Here is a 17,035-nt window from a genome sequence, read left to right on the forward strand (position 1 = left end):
TGATTTTTTGATTTACGTAAATCAAAAACGCTTCACGTTTTGCTGCACCCCTGGAGTTGTACATCGGCCCGCTATGAGATCAACCATACGATTTGTTTACAGCTGCGCTTCTACTCCATTCCCCGTAATAGCTCTACGTGCAGACCCAAAGCAGTACTGAGCACTGAACGATGCGCCGCAAAGGTGTAAATGCTCGTTCATATTGCGGCCCATACGTGTGGGCTCATTTTGTCTGGTTTATCCTTCTGTGGCCCAGTCCACGGTGTGGTTAAGATGGTTGGCTGAAGAAGTGCGAAGATTTCTCGCGTTGGCTAAAAATGCATTTTGCAAATCCCCTGCAGGCTGATTTGGTGGGTTCCTTGACATGGAAAATGGAGTTGTAGAATTTTCTTGTCATCTTTTTTCCCCACATCTGCCACACATAATCGACTAGCCAAACATGCCAACGGTTATATGGCATTTTTCTTTTGCTGTTTTTAAAATGATACAGATATAAAATTTTATTGTTTATCGATTATGATGTGATTAATTTGGCCGTTTTACGTGTTGTGTAGAGGCCTGGGCATTGTTGGAAGAGCAGAGAGTTGTGGCTGGCTGCTGTCTGTCAGCAGCATTTATTCAGACTCTCTCCGCTGCGTTTGCCTTGTCTCTGCACTCTGTGTGTATGTGTATTTTGATCTTGACGCAAACAGGACAGAGTGCCGCTGTTTACTCAATGCCAGTAATCTGCACAGATACAGGTTTAAATTATCATTCAGCATAATATTTGCCCAATATATCACACGGACACTTTTCCATCGTTTATATTCTCCGTTTCCCCCATTTTGAATATCGTGATCAACCGTTTTCGTCACACGATAATACCACCCCTTCATTCTGCACCGTCGCGTGCATGTTTTTTCCTCCTTTGTCATCGTGACTGTGGGGTGTAATCGTTGGAGTGGATTTGAGAATTCTTCGGTTGTACAGTGCCATATCCCCGATATGTGACATACTTTTGGCTGGGTCTCGGTGAGTTTTCCCTGTGTGCAACGCTTTTGCATGGGAGATTACTGATTACACTGGCGATAAGGCCCGTCTGCAACGGACTGAATGGAACGTTTTCTGGCCAGATCGCACCAGTTCATTGACATTCCATTGTGAATGAATGAATGAATGGATGATCTTGTGGAATGAATGATCACAGTTTCCGATTCTTTTAGATCTGTCGCATTGCCGTTATCTGGGATTTGATCATGATAATATAGTTTTCCTTCTGGTAAGTTTGTGGGTGTTTGGTTTTCTGTAAAACTGACACATTTGATTGACAAGGAGCTTCTCTGCATTGAAGCCAATAACGATGATTTTGAAGATTTCGTTTGCTCTTTCTTGGCTTCTCGATTCCGCGCAGCTGTGGCTTTTTCTGTCTTCTTCAGTTTCATTGATCTACTCCAAGTTAATTTTCAGTAATTTTCTCTGAACAAATTCTTGTTTCAAATAAGATGTTGCAACATTCGACCATATTTTTTTGAAAAGTCTGGGGAAATTATGTTTCTGGACAGTATGCAGCTCGTATTAGACTTGTGAGCCATAAAACTGATTGAATAAAATAGTTTTCGCGCAGATACTTGCTTAATCTTCATAAGGTTTTAAGGTTTGTTATTTGTAGTAAATTCAGTTTATTAAGTGGAACCAAACGGCTTTACGTGCCGGAAATGATACAGTGAAATTACTTGGTGTTTTGTTTCCGGTCCTTTGTATTTCTTCCTAATTGATTGACTTTATTCATTTTAAATGGTAAATTCTTGGTAAATTAAAAAATGATTTTTAAAACAATAAATTTGAATTTTCAGACAGACAAAATTGTTGTTTTTTGCAGTCGATTTAAATATTTTATGCCATTCATAATTTCATATTATGATATTTAGGGAATCCAGTTACCTAAACGGTAGTTCTGAGCGTTTTCTCTTGTTTTAACCAGGTTTGATTGGAATTTACCGGAATCTCCTCTCGCCACGATGAATCCCAGCATGATGGACTACTACAGCCGCATGATGCAGCACGAGCACAACATGCGCAGCGGCCCCCCAGGGATGCACGGCGGCCCACCTGGCTCCAATCCCGAAGAGCGCGCCATGGCCGCGGCCGCCGCCGCCCAGATGGCGGCCGCCGGCGGTCCCAACGCCCCCAACAGCCAGGGAAGAGCGGGCCGCCATGGCGGCCATGTTCAATGCCAGCCGCCTGGGCCTGGGCGGGCCGCCGGGCGGAGGCCCCCCGCCCAACCTACCCACGCTACCGCCCGAGGGCCTGCGGACGCCGCAGTTGCTGGATGAAATCCGCAAGGAGGTGGCCCATCTGCAGGGGCTGTGTACGCGCTGGGAGCAGGAATACGCCCGGCTGAACGCCGAGAAGATGGAGTACCACCGCAGTCTCCTGCTGTACTATGAAGTGGTCAATGCCACGCAGATGGAGGCCGCCAAGAACAATGAGCAGGTCAAACGCCTGCACAATGCCATTATGATGGTTATGCAGTATCTGCCGCAGGATATGCAGATGAACCTGCGGGTCCATATGGAACGGGCCATGACGATTGGGCCGGGCGAGATTGCACAGGTAATGTATTCAAGGGAATTCGCATTTACGAAAGTGAGTCTGCGATTACGACATAAGTCTTCGTAACTGCCTGGAATAAAATCAGAGACGTTAGCGTGGTAATGCGGGTGTAGTATAAGTTGCTTTTGTTTTTAGTTGGCGGCTGGCGGTCCTCCTCAGGGTATGATCGGCCCCGGCGGCATTCCCATGGGCCCAGGCATGGGCGGGATGCCGCATCCAGGGATGCTCCCTCCGGGATTCCCCGGCATGGGACCCGGCGGGCCCAACAACCTTAGTCAGATGCTGGCTATAACCGGCAATCCGGGCCTGCATCCCTCAGTGTCCTCGGCGCCGCTGGCTCTCCTTCCCCCGCCTCCCAGCGAGCCGGGCCGGGCCAGCGAGCTGCAGAATCGCGCCTCCGCCATGTCGTCCAATCAGGGCTCCTCCTTATACATGGATCATGAGCGACGCAATTCCATATCGCCCAGCTCGCCACCGGAAAAGGACGCCAATGAGGGCGGACGCCCTGGAGCTGGCGGTGACAAAGGTGAATCGTTTGTTTAAATATTTGTTTTACTTTTAATTTACGTCCGACTTTGGGTTTGGTATACAAAGTAATAAGGCTTGGTATCAGTATTTTTTTTCTGCTGGCTATATACTGATTTTACGGCAATTCTTTGGGAGTTTTTCATACTTTTGAATGATAAATCAGACTTCGCAGTTTCTGGCTCTACCGTACTCCATTATTAGTTAATTCTGTGATGATTTTTGTAAATTAAGCTGCACAACTGTAATAAAACTTCAACGCCTATTTTGTTATTTAGGATCCGAACGACGCAATCGTTCTCCGGATGATTCGAGTGACGAGTCTAACCATGTCAATAATAACCGCTCCAATGACAACCATCGCAGCGGGAACAACAGTAAAAAGCAACGCGTGGGCGAGAAACTGCAGAATTCGCACGGCGACGATTCGGACAATGACAGTGACGGAGTGGACGGGGATTTGGTGGTGGATGTGTCCAACGATGAGGATTCCTGCTCACCCGCGCCCAGAGGAAATGCTGGCGCTGGTGGTGGGGGCCTGCAGCAGAACGGTGAGGTGGGCCACAAAGACGGTCCCGAACGAGAAACCGAGATGAATCATCACGCTAGCAAGAAAGCCCACGAACGCCCCCACAGTCCGCGCAGTGGACGCTCCTCGGCGTCCAGCTCGACCTCATCCAAGCGGGAAATCAATGGTGGGTGACTTTATGTTGTTTTCGAATAAATATTGGGTGTTTGCAGGTAAAATGTTGAATATTATTTATTATAAATGCTGTAAAATAAACAGTTACTAAAACATATCTGTAAACTGTTTTTAATAAATACCTAAGTAGAATTTAGTAATTGTAAAATAAGATATATCTGTTATAGAATATTATAATAAAATATTTATGTCTTATTGAATATTTATTATAAAATATTTATTTTACAATATAGAATATTGGAAAATGGATACTTAAATAATATATATCTGTAAAATAAATATGTATCTATAATTCTGTACATAAGTGGAATATTGTAAAAAAATCTTGGATTGCAGATAAATCAAACGCATTGCCTCTCCTGAAGACTTCCCCACCCAACGGTGGCCCGGCGGTACCTCTGAGCCATAAACCCAAACCGCTGCCGAACAATAACAGTATGGGCGGACCGCCGTTCCCCTTCGACGCGGTCCCGCCGGGACCCGGTCCGATGGGCATCTACCCGTCGTACGGACCGTCTCCCTTCGGACGTCACGGTCCTTCCATGGTGCCGACCATGCCCGGTGGACCGTTTGATCCTCATGCACACGCTCGCGGTCCCATGGGCATGAGTCCGATGGGAATGGGTGGGCCTCCCAGTCGCAACGATCGGGGCTTCTCGATGCACAGCATAGGTGGTAAGTGGATTAATTTTTCGTTAACTTCCCTTTCATGTATCGCAGAACGTATTGAAAGTTTAATACTAGAATACTAACTCACAATACTGTACATCACTTATGGAATTAAAAAATGTTCGTAGTGCAATGGCTGTATGCGCTAAACCTGGAATTTGAAATGTACTGTATTAGAAATTTCGATTCGCAGTTGTTATAAACTTGATAGTGAGTAATTTTGATATTTTTTTCGAATGCCAAAAGCACAGTATTGTGGCGGGAGTTTTCTCATGGTATATGCAGAGCCGCAGACCTGATCGTATTGTTTAACGGAATTAACAGAAAATTTGAATTTAAAAAATGCGATTTAGTAATGATAATTTGATAATGTAACTTAGAATCAGTCAAAACATATTCCGAAGTTTGTTCTCGGCAACCACAGAAATATGATCGGTTAAAGCATGACCGCTAAAACTATGGAGTAGTACCGTGTCTTTCCGTCGTTGAAAGGAGATTCCACAAAATTGTTGCCATTGCAGACGGCCAGTTCACACCCACCCAGTTTCCTCCTGACGTGGCGTCACGGCCCGGCATCCCGCGGGCACTGCACCGTGTCACCAGTCTCAGCCATGGCGAGGTGGTGTGCGCCGTGACCATCAGCCATCCGACCCGCTACGTGTTCACGGGCGGCAAGGGCTGTGTGAAGATGTGGGATGTGTTCCCCAACGGGAACACCAGCGCCCCGACTCCTCCTCTGAAACCGGCACACGAATTGGACTGTCTGGAGCGGTCCAATTATATCCGCTCCTGTAAATTGCTACCCGACGGCAAGACGCTGATTGTCGGTGGGGAAGCACAGACGCTGACCATCTGGGACCTCAACGGCAGCGGTACACCCAAGGTATGAAAATAAGGGGAGATGGCGATCGCGAGTGCGTGCTGGGTGTAAATGGGGGATGTTTCTTGTAGGTCAAAGGAAAACTGTCGAGCGATGCACCGGCCTGCTATGCGCTGGCCATCTCCAATGACTCCAAGTTGTGCTTTTCATGCTGCTCGAATGGGAATATCACCGTGTGGGATCTGCATAACCAGAAGGTCGTCTCGCAGTTCTGTGGACATTCCGATGGGGCCAGCTGCATTGATATTTCCAGGTACGGAGAAATATTTCTCATCGTGCAGTAATTGCACGATTTGTTACATATGAAGAATCTGAACCAAGGCTGAGCCAAATGTTTCCATAGTCCCTGCCGGTTTTTTAAGTTCTTTTTTATCTTACATCAGACTTTCTAACAGAATATATAAGCCCCAAGTCCAATTTACAACATATAAATTAATTTTGCGGTTATAGATGTTCATTCAAATTTAGTAACTGTTAATATTCTGTAATAAATTTCAGTACTTATTCATAAAAGCATTGAATACTGTTATACGTACTGCTGCGGCTATTAAATACAATTTGAAAATTACCTTAGGGGTTATATGTGTTCAATTTAAAATTTTGTAATTACCTATATAGAAAGAGACTTCGTGTCTGGCGTAAAGAGCAGGGTGTAAATAAATATGGTGGTGGTAAACAAATAAGTACAGTATTTGGTCTTGGGTTTATCGTTTTGTCTTCCGGCTGAGCGATGTACACCATAGTGAAAAAGCGAAAATCAAATCTTTATTCGGCTAGTTGGTCAGTTTTGCTGTTGTGATTAATATAGCGTGTTTCTTTCTTTATTACCATAAGTCCATAACTGCGATGATTATTAATAAAAGCGGACAAATCGTTGGCCAGTACACAATGACAATAAGCCTGCGCATATACACTAATGCACACTCAAATCAAAATTAAATTTGAAACTATATGAATGCGGTTGTTGCAGTGACGGGCAGCAACTGTGGACCGGCGGTCTGGACAACACCGTCCGCTCGTGGGACATCCGCAGCAACAAACAGGATGTGCAGATGGATTTCAATTCGCAAATCTTCAGTCTGGGCTGCTGCCCGACCGGCGAATGGGTGGCCGTCGGGATGGAGAACTCCACGGTGGAAGTGCTGAGCGTCAACGTGGCCAAACGCGACCGCTACAAACTGGAGCAGCACGAGTCCTGCGTGCTGTCGCTGAAGTATGCCCAGTCCGGCAAGTGGTTCGTCTCCACGGGGAAAGACAGTAAGCTGAACATCTGGACGAATCCGCACGGGTTGAACGCCGTGTCCGATAAGGAGCCGGCGTCGCTGCTGAGCTGCGATGTGGCCGCCGATGATCGGTTCATCGTCACCGGGGCGGGTGACCGGAAAGCCGTGTTGTACGAAGTCATATACTGATCTGCGACACATGAACGCGGAACGATGGAAACGGACTGATTATACAGTTTCTCATGCACCAAAGACAGTTTTCCCCGCATGGTTTCTCTCTTTCTCCATATTTTTGAATATTTTGAACATTATGCTGGCGGTTGTCGGCCTGTCGCTCGCTTTATCTCTTCGCTTTCTCTCGTGCACTGTAGATCTGCTGTAGAAGCTCGTTTATGCTGACCGCGTTTTTTGGGGCAGCTGCTTCCGTTTGTTGAATCGAGTTACAACCCGGAGTTCGCTTTTAGCTGTTTTTATCTTTTTAATTCAACGTTTGTTTTTCAGTTTTTCAGCATGGTATGTTTGGTGTATTGAATAGTCGTTCTCATCTGTTGGCCAGCGACTGTGTGCCGCACAGCTGTTTGTGGCTCGGCTGCGGTTGCTGGATTTTGTCGGTAGCTACTTTTGACTTTTCCCGTTACAGTTCCTGTTCTTAGCAATTTTTGTTTTTACACATTTTATCTGGTTTTAACGTTTACCGTTTTATCTCTTGTTCAGTTATTCAACTTATCATGGAAATAAAGAAATCTCTCTGATTCGCGGAATCTTATTCGCATACAAAATATTGGTTTGATGTACATGGGATACGATGAATCGATAAGATAGGTCACCGATAAAGTTTCCAGAACGGTGAAGAAAAATAAAACAAGGGTCAAAATATAGGAAGCTTTATGGCATATATAAACACGATTTCCGTCAGTTCCGTAGTATCCGGTCATTCCGGTGCATCCACTGCCGTATCGGCAGTATCACAAATGATAAATGTACTTGTCCAAATTCTGATAAACAGTGAAAAACGCAATCTTCGATTTTCGGCACTCTTCCGGCCTTCCAAGCGAAACAAAATTAGCAGAAACAAAAATGCTGACGCTTTCTCGCTTGATCTTAGCGCACGGAGTACACTTGATAAAACGTATGTACGGATTCTACTCCGTGGAACACAGAGATCAAAGCAAATGATCTGGTAGATCGGCACCAGATCCTTTGGTAGAGATATCGACAATTCAGACACCTTTATGGATACGCTCTGCGGTGAGATGTTTGGTTACCGACTGTTTTTTCCCATTAAGATTTGCTGAATTGAGACATTCGGTATCTTCCACGCCCATATAGAATTTTTGCGCATAATGTGCAGTACATGCATAAATAAAGCCTGATTGTTGTTGAACACAAACAATAAACTAAATGACCAACGAAGGAAGGAACAGATGATATGTCATCAGATAACTGAAAGCACGACAATGCTAATCACAACCGTAGCACGGAATACACCTATCACTCGGAGTCGGAGATGGCATTTTTATGCATATCCTGCACATGCCGCCTCAGCAATCCCATCTTGAGAAATCCCACCTGAAACTCATCTCAACGATGTGGGAAATCTTCCAGCGCCAATTCATTCTTAGCCAGCTTCTTAAGCGGTATTCCTTTCTCCTTTTTCTCCTGATTTTTCCGGTTGATTTTGGCCTTAAGTTTCTCCCCGTGGACATAGTGCCGGTGTTGCCGCAGACTGACCGCGGTGTTGTAGCGTTTACCGCACTGATCGCAAAGGAAGTCCATGCTCGGATCGTGGGTTTTCATGTGAATGGTGAGACGGTGCGACGATTTGACTACCAGTTGGCAGATCTCGCACACCCGCACTGCGCTACATTATGGCTCCGTTTTATATGCCGCGTAACATTTTCGTAGGCGACTGCCAGCAGATCACAACTCGGACAGGGATACTTTCCGTTAATTACATGAGATTCTATGTATTCCATCATTTCCGCTCGGGTCATGGATTGCTTCGCACACTTGTAGCACTGGTTGAGCTTTCTTTTCTGCAAAAAATAATATCCGTAAACCATCACAAACTACGTTGTAATTTTCAAGCAAAACTCCACCAACCAACATACGCAGAATTCCCGGTGTTTCTCCAGTGTGTAATGCGTCACGAACCGGCTACTGCATTGATCACAGCCGAGAGGAAAATCCCGCGACACCTTATGCACAAACTCAGGGTGTTTCCTCTGTACATGGTAAAATATGCAGTGAATTATGATTTATGAATTGTTTAGATAACAAGAATTCACATAAATCGTCCGAAAATTTTGGCCGCATTAGCGAGATTTTTTCGCACCTTTCGCGATCCGGGGCGGTTGGCCATACTGAAAAGGAATTGTGGAAAACCGGAAGTCATGTGTGGTGACGGAGAGACGAGTACGATAGGGATAATACCGTAATATCAATCCTACCGACCTGACTCAACGACAGAGAATGAGCTGATAATCTCAATGTGACATAACTAAATAATATGCATACGCTACGACCTACGCGAAGCGAGAATCTGACTGCATTCCGACGATAGATTTTAATAGAAAAACTCCGACACTGCCAAACTCCGAATGAGGACCAACTGATGCCAAAAGACTGCAACTCTCGGACTTATATAGGCGCGAAGCGCGTCCGTGTAGAAACAACCAAAAGTATATCCGAAGACAAAAGGAAAATGCTAGAAAGTACAAACATGTACGAGTACTGATGGAAAACGTACTGTACTTAGCCGCTACCGTACACCATATTCCGTCACCCCCGCAAACGGCTCTTGGGGAACCCAACACAAAAAAGAAACGAAAAGAACAGAAAAAACAGGAATAAAAACTAAATAAAAATGAGTTCTCACGCTCGACTGGGCAAGGCGGGCAAAATCCATCCTCCGTCCCAGAATGACATGATCCTCCTCCACTACTGACGAGGGGTGGAAGGTGAGAGTTGGCAGGAAAAAAGTGAGTTGGTAGGAAACACGGCAGTCGGAGAAAACACAAACAGGAAAATCGTCGGAAAATAAATCGGAATTTCAGTGGCAAAATCCAAATAAAATTAACGTAAAATCGCCGATGAAAATTTAGGCAAAAACATCCGCGATAAACACAAAAATAAAAATAAAACGCCACTTTCGCACTGAGGAATTCTGTCAGCAAGTTGTAGAAAAATCACAAGGGAGAAATGAGCAAAATCCCATAGCGGAGATCAACAGGGAATTAGTAATCAGATTCGCAATAAATCAGCAGGAATCATCAGCGCGATCAGAATGAGAAACGAGTCTGCTCAGTACCTGTTGACGGCGGAGCCTTCTTACTGGCATCCAAAGCCATCTGCTGACGAATCTGCTGTTGTCGCTCACGCTCCTTGTCCGCATCGCTCGTAACTGCTGAGCCACCTTGCTGGCCAGAGGGAATAGTAGACGAATTCTGTGCAGGTACTGAACCATTTCCTCCACCAGCAGTCATATCCACATCGCCATCACGCACAACATTACCAACACTACCACTCTGTCCATTCTGGGGATCTGCTGCAAGATCTCGCCCTGCTCGACGCCAGTTGTCCGTGGGAACAGAGGCATTACTTTCAGTGTTAGCGCCACCACGTCCTCGAGCTTCACCACCGCGGTTTCTACCACCAAATCGTCCACGACGACGGCCATATCTTCCTCGTTGCGTTTGAAAACCTGCAGCCATTAGCGTAGTGCTATAAAGGCCTTGTAGCAGCTGATTCCGATAGTGTTGATGGGCACGGCCGCCTCGTCCACGGTTAAAATACGGAGGCATTATAACGCAAAATTCAAACCTTACACAATGGTAAATAAGATTCACAAAGGAAAAGAGATCAATCCGCAAAGAGCAAACCGAAGAACCCAAAATAAATTCAAATGTGTACAGCTGCAAATTGTAATGCGCTGTTTTCAACCACAAGGCTGCAGCATACAGCATACAGATACTGCATCAACCTGCCGTCTCGCGGCGGTTGCGACAGTTCCCGGGGATTTCGGGGATTACTGTTTGTTAATCAGCCTGTCCGGCTGTTTCACATTTCTGCCATAACGAGTTCTAACTGGAACGGCGGGAACGTCTTGGACTTCCGGTTCAGGTAATTCTGGCCTGACGGGAAACTCCTCGATCTCGTCCTCGAAGGTCACGTTGCAGTTTACCACTGTTGACCATTGAATCATGGCACTGCTTTTCGAGATTTTTATTCGTGTTTCGTACACGGTCCACTTCATCTTTGTTTTTGTCATTATAAACGCGCAAATCGAAAATCTCAGTATTCAATTTTTTGACATTTTCTTTGCACTCTTCGTCGTGCTTCTTCATCTTTTCTTCCAAATCATTTATTTTTTCATCTCGTTTCTTCACATCTTCTTTCAAGGCGTCACATCACTTAGTGTATGACACCACGTGTTAGCCTTACAAACTTCATGTGCATTTCTTCCGTTGCATTTAAACCGGCTTTGGCCATTTCTTTCATTTCGCCGAAATCTTTTCATTTTCTATTCTGCTTTCCCATGCCTGAACAGTATTATCAAACTGTTCCTGATCTAAAGCAAATTGCCTCACTGCGGCATGTAACGGATGGATCACGTCCATCGTTTTATTCTGTTCGTCGCTCTGACCGGGAGCCACTGTACTACGCTGAAAGAACGGCTGTGCAGATAGTGGTTCAACCCCACCAGTTGGCACATCTTCATCAATGATACTCACATTCATATCTTTTTCGATATTGGTAGCAGCTGTGTTATCAACTTCCTGCTCCTTATTATGCCACCAAAAGCAAAGGGGAAACAACCTTTTCCACCGTTTCACCAGCATTTTCATACGCATCAGCAGCTGCTGTTTGAACAGCTTGCACTTGCGCATTAAACTTCTGCATAGCAGCTTTATAAGCTTCAACAGTAAACAGTTTCGTAATATTAGTCGGCAGCTCTCTGTGTTCTAACTACACACTCGCCAACCTGTCGGTGGCTTTCCCATTTTGGCTTCATCGTTATCATAGGTAACGAAATCTTTGCCACATATTCCTGATTTTGGAATTGCAACATTCAGTTCGTTAAGAATGCTTCGATTTTAACGCCAATCGGCACGATAAACTTATCCGGTATCAGCTCTGCTGCACCTTTACTGCTTGTCTTGTAAACTTCGGCTGCACTACAGGCTGTGACGCCGTGCTTTTCGAATTATCCATTCTTCAGCTTTTTCACTTTTCACTTCAGTTCTTTGTTCAGCGCTCGTTGCACTGACTTCTTTTGTTTGAACCCGAGAACCGTCTTTGTTTAACCCGGATACGTTAGCTACGCCTTTTGTTCTCCGTGTGTTCGCGTAACACTCACTTTTTACAGCTCAAGCACTGCTCTGGCTGTCCACGCTTTAGCTACGCTCAAGTCATCTACGAAGCGAAGAGACTTCGGATTATGCGAATTTTACTGTCACTCACAAGATGGATGAGCGTACCACGGTTGTGCGGGCGCAGGTTGGCTAGTGCAACGATCTCGTGTCCGTCGGCCACCGCGCACATCATGTTGAAACAGCTGTCCTTCCCGCCGCTGCAACGGTACGTCAGCAGTTAAAATACAGGATCAAAAGAAGAAGATTAAAGATGCGGTCGTGCAGTATCGATACCTGACTAACGCCACAACTCTCATTCTGCCCGGATTAACTGGAGACGGCTTAAGCGCGAGCGATATCTTGCGATCTGAGTATGGGACCGTGAAGTATGGGCTACATTAAAGTTCCGGTAGGCCGAAGATGAGTTTTTCTTTTTATTCGTCAAAAAACTAATAAAATCTCAACAAACTATTTCAAAATTCCGAAAATTTTGCCTGCTAAAACGGCTAAGGGCAACAGGCAAACTGCCACCGTAGGTGGTTGTACGGTAGTTGGATCTTCGTGGGTTATAATTCTTATTTTTAGATTGTTTTTCGAGGATTCTGGATTCAAGACTGTTCCTTGTTATTGAGTTTTTGGTTTTTGTAATTTCTTCAGTATTAAAAATTAGTGAAACGTGATGATGCTAATTATTGATTTATCATCCTCACCATTCCTTGTGCATTTTTGAGTTGTGATTGGATTTATCGTCATCCCGTTTATTTATGGTTGCCAATAACTCGGAGTGCTGGATGCACAGCCCGCACTTCGCAAAATGAATTCGTCAAAGAAACCCGTTTCCTCCATCCGTGCGATCAACGCAGATCCTGAAATACCAGCCGCTTTTCAGGAGAATACTGAGATCTGTAAGTGGGAAGCATTAACTACCTTATGCAATTTGTTTTGTGTGTATGAGTTTTCTCAGAGGAGCAGTTTGTTAGCGTAACCACTAACCAGGGATATGCGATTCTGCGTGAACATCAGCTTTCTAACCTTGTGACGAATCGAATCTGTTGACTGTTGCAGATTGTAAAATCTGCAAACGCCGCTTTACCGGAGAACCGTGCTGGATTCATGCGAAAACCGTCTCCGATCGCGTCGTCACACCGTTGGCCGTCGCCAGTCTGCCCGACGTGCTGTATTTTGAACCCACCGATAACTACCCTCACAGTAAGTTATTTTCTCCTACGTATTCGTAGAACTTATTCTCGCATGTGGTAGATTTACTCCCAGTTTACTAAAAGCTTTCACAGTTGGCAGCTTTTTATGAAAAATTTGATATGTATCATCTATAGCCTTTGTAGACAGGAAGCTTGTGTGAATGCAATAAGATAATTATCATGGAACAGTTTCCCGTCCGAACCTGTCTGTTATTTCTGTTCGTTAAATTTTTTATTTGCCTTTTTTTAAGATTTATTTTTAGTTCAGCTGAATATTTTCACAAGTGCGCTATTCATGTAATTTGGTAGAGCAAAGAAAGTCATTTTGTGACGAAAATTAAGGAAGAAACGCCTGAAAAGGATGGAAATTTTTTCAGAAAATTTGAACACAGTATAAAATTCGTATTACCACGCCGAGCGGTTGCATTTGCTTCAACTGACGGAAGTCCTTGAATTTTTTTCATTTGAGTAGTCGAATTATAGATTTTCTTGGAATATAAAATTAGTCGTATTAGGCTGGGAAGTGGTCCACAGAAATGCAGGTTACTGGGAAAAAAACCGCTGATGTGCATTAGGAGTTGTACGCCTTGAAGCGACCTTATGTGCAAAATAGTACCATTGCAGTGCGAATATTTGTTTTTTAGACAAAGCTGTGCATACGAGCAGATTCCTCCCGATATACACTGTTTTCGGCCCCCTCATCGCTCCCGTGTCTGCATTACCGGACACACACCTGCCCGGTGTGACACCGCTGGACAGCAGCCGCTTCGAGAACGATTACTTCTGCAACTGGATGAAGTATGTGCGCGTAGCCGACGATCCTCGTGACCACAACATCGCCGTCTGTTTCCGCGGAGATGATCTCATGTTTGTCACCACCCGCCCGGTACGCCCGCACGAAGAGCTGAAAATGGGTTATTCGCTGTATGTCAAAAAGACCGTCGATACTGCTCCCGTGGCGGGCATGGAAATCGATTTTGATGCGTTATGTGAGTCACCGGTTCACGAACCTGTTGATGATCAAATTCATTGCGCCGGTGTAGCCCTGGATGTCGGTGAAACTCATCCCGATAATATTCCTGAAATTCCGGAAGCGGATATTTTATCGATTGAGTCTGATGCAGACGTGTCTCATTCCATTCCTCAGGATATTCTGCCTTCTACAAGTAGTGGTGGACCATCTTTTGGACAATCTGCATATGGAGAAGGATCGTCTGAAATTTCTGTTGAAGTGCAGGAGCGCTCTGAATTGTTGAGAACTCCTTGCCCAGATTTGAAACGCGTGACTCAGTTGTCTGTGTCTGCCGAAGCCAATCCTTATCGGCGTCAGTATGTTACTCGAGGAAGACCTTCCAATTCGACGAAACGTGACACTGCCTTGACTGCATCTCGGACTTCTCCGCGTTTTACCAAGTTGCCTGGTGTCGTCAACACTGTTCCTGTAAATCCACAGGAACAAGGAAAAACTACTCTTCCGATTTCTCAAGCCATTAAGGTCATTTCCGTGGCAGCTGCTCCCAAGCCATCTGCGAAAAGGCCTGTAAAAGGTGACAAGCCGGCTGCTAAACGTGCACGAATTGCTACGCCAAAACCGTTGCCAGTAAAGAAAAATCGGATTGTCTTGAAAATTGTTCCGGCCGCAGCAAGCGAATCGGATGAAGAAGCGGTTTCGGAAGTGACCGGTCGTTTGTCGCCTTCCGGTGGTTCCCAGGACTCTACTCCATCGGATAAACCGCAAAAAAAGAAAAAATATGCTTGGCGTAAACCTGACGCAAGAGGCATAGAGCCAGTGGGTAGGAAGTCCCATCGGGTATTCCGGGAAGACTACTATGCGTTTCTTCACCGATACCCATGTCCACATTGCGCGCTCAAATTTTACAGTACCAAGCTTCTGGCCGTACACGAGCATCAGCACAAACCGGAATCAGAGCGCGCCGCTGATGATTTCAGTTTGAAATGTATCGACTGCGACCATGAAGCGGAAGATATGATGGGTTTATCCAAGCACATGGATACCCATGGCAAAGAAGTGGGCGAGATAAATGAAGACACCTTAAATGCGCTTTCCCCGGAACATCGAGCGCATCCGCATTGCTACCTGTATGCATGCGAGAACCAGGATTGTCATCGGTGGTTCTGCACGGAGACGCTGCTGAAGCTGCACCGTCGGGAGCATTATCCGGCGTTGCCGGTGCCGTGCGACTCGCTGCAGTGTTCGTCGTGCGAGTATCTGGCGAAGGATGTGGATGATCTGGCGCGGCATACCACGTCGCATGGAGAGCGCATTACCACGCGGTTGCAGTGTCCGGTCTGCCTGCACGTCGTGGAACGACTGTCCAAGCATGTGCAGAGGAAACACCCCGAGTTTATCCATAAGGTGTCGCGGGATTTTCCTCTCGGCTGTGATCGATGCAATAGCCGGTTCGTGACGCATTACACGCTGGAGAAACACCGGGAATTCTGTGTAAGTTGAGAACTGATTCACTGTTGATGCTTCCAGTTTTTAAAGTTGCCGGTTTTTGTGCATCTGTTTGAGTGGGTAAGAAAAACCCTGTGATATTAATACTTGATTTTGGTTTTATTTTAATCTTTAAGTTTTGACTTTGACATACCCCGGCGCTGGCACGCTTTGTTATTGTTTTATTAAAGGAAATAATTGTTTAACTGAAAAACTGCTGCTGATCCCATTCGTTAATAAAAAACAGCATGTTTTTATTTTTTCAATGTTGATTGTGCCGTTTGTATATGCATTACGAATGTGTATCTCATTTTTGTAATAATACGTACATTTTTGTAATAATATTGTGAGAGATTATTTATGGGTAATAATTTGTTTGCAGAAAAGAAAACTCAACCAGTGCTACATGTGTTCCAAGCAATGCACGTCGCGAGCGGAAGTGATGGAACACATAGAATCTCATGTAATTAACGGAAAGTATCCCTGTCCGAGTTGTGATCTGCTGGCAGTCGCCTACGAAAATGTTACGCGGCATATAAAACGGAGCCATAATGCAGCCGGAGTGCGGGTGTGCGAGATCTGCCAGCTGGTGGTCAAATCGTCGCGCCGGCTGACCGTTCACATGAAAACCCACGATCCGAGCATGGACTTCCTTTGCGATCAGTGCGGTAAACGCTACAACACCGCGGTCAGTCTGCGGCAACACCGGCACTATGTACACGGGGAGAAACTGAAGGCCAAAATCAACCGGAAAAATCAGGAGAAAAAAGAGATGGGAATACCGCTTAAGAAGCTGGCTAAGAATGAATTGGCCTTGGAAGAATACCCGTACCGCTGCGATAAGTGTCAGGTGGGATTGCTCAAGCGGGGATTGCTGAGGCGGCATGTTCAGGATAAGCATAAAGACGCAGTCTCCGACTCCGAGTGATAGGTTTCATTCGTGCTACGGTTGTACTGAAATTTGTTCTGCTTCAGTCATCTGAGGACGATCATATGTTCCTTCATTCGTTGGTCTTGTTTTTATACTCAGCTTATTGTTTGGGTTGAACAATAATTAGGTTTTATTTTGCTTGGTGTTTACTTTAAACGCAGTGTAACCAACTGAAAAAAAACATTACGCTACTTAAGCACGTATAGATATTCCATTTTAATTGCCGTCTCCTTATTTAATGACTTAATTCATCGTTTGTTTTATGTTGATATTTCCATCGTACTTGCGACTAAGTACTTATTAAAACCACGGCAGTTTTGTAAGTATTATTATGCCAAACGGAGATCAGCTTGATTGCTGAACTGGAAAACTTTAAAGTGAGCAACAACTCGTTATTGTGTAAATTTTGCAGTAAGGATAAAGAAATCATAACATACAGGGCATACCCGTCTGCGGTGACGTAGTACGGTAATAGCCAGCATTTTTCGCAGACAACAGTAC

General features: G+C 45.1%; 2 protein-coding genes across 2 annotated transcripts; both read left to right on the forward strand.

Moving 5' to 3' along the window:
• The first annotated feature begins 340 nt into the window (after window positions 1–340).
• On the forward strand, window positions 341–7,344 carry LOC129585465 (protein groucho-like). The gene is made up of 9 exons (XM_055478149.1): window positions 341–1,011; window positions 1,203–1,258; window positions 1,961–2,592; window positions 2,728–3,118; window positions 3,396–3,812; window positions 4,157–4,495; window positions 5,011–5,372; window positions 5,441–5,622; window positions 6,340–7,344. The coding sequence occupies exons 3-9, from the start codon at window positions 2,194–2,196 to the stop codon at window positions 6,779–6,781; spliced, it is 2,532 nt and encodes an 843-aa protein (XP_055334124.1). The 5' UTR covers window positions 341–1,011; window positions 1,203–1,258; window positions 1,961–2,193; the 3' UTR covers window positions 6,782–7,344.
• A 5,217-nt stretch (window positions 7,345–12,561) lies between these two features.
• LOC129585463 (zinc finger and BTB domain-containing protein 17-like) lies at window positions 12,562–16,688 on the forward strand. The gene is made up of 4 exons (XM_055478146.1): window positions 12,562–12,851; window positions 13,012–13,155; window positions 13,790–15,609; window positions 15,986–16,688. Exons 1-4 carry the CDS (start codon window positions 12,761–12,763, stop codon window positions 16,529–16,531), a joined length of 2,601 nt encoding a protein of 866 aa, XP_055334121.1. The 5' UTR covers window positions 12,562–12,760; the 3' UTR covers window positions 16,532–16,688.
• The last annotated feature ends 347 nt before the right edge of the window (window positions 16,689–17,035 follow it).

The sequence above is a fragment of the Paramacrobiotus metropolitanus genome, unplaced genomic scaffold (assembly GCF_019649055.1).
Source record: "Paramacrobiotus metropolitanus isolate TYO unplaced genomic scaffold, Prichtersi_v1.0 Parri_scaffold0000017, whole genome shotgun sequence".
NCBI classification, from domain to species: Eukaryota; Metazoa; Tardigrada; class Eutardigrada; order Parachela; family Macrobiotidae; genus Paramacrobiotus; species Paramacrobiotus metropolitanus.

Bases quoted from the DNA above. Each gene is read 5' to 3' on its own strand.
- LOC129585465 (XM_055478149.1), top strand. From the start codon at position 2,194: ATGGCGGCCATGTTCAATGCCAGCCGCCTGGGCCTGGGCGGGCCGCCG. The intron at 2,593-2,727 runs GTAATGTATTCA...TTTTGTTTTTAG, and splicing joins GGCCGGGCGAGATTGCACAG to TTGGCGGCTGGCGGTCCTCC. The intron at 5,623-6,339 runs GTACGGAGAAAT...CGGTTGTTGCAG, and splicing joins AGCTGCATTGATATTTCCAG to TGACGGGCAGCAACTGTGGA.
- LOC129585463 (XM_055478146.1), top strand. From the start codon at position 12,761: ATGAATTCGTCAAAGAAACCCGTTTCCTCCATCCGTGCGATCAACGCA. The intron at 13,156-13,789 runs GTAAGTTATTTT...TTTGTTTTTTAG, and splicing joins CACCGATAACTACCCTCACA to ACAAAGCTGTGCATACGAGC. The intron at 15,610-15,985 runs GTAAGTTGAGAA...ATTTGTTTGCAG, and splicing joins AGAAACACCGGGAATTCTGT to AAAAGAAAACTCAACCAGTG.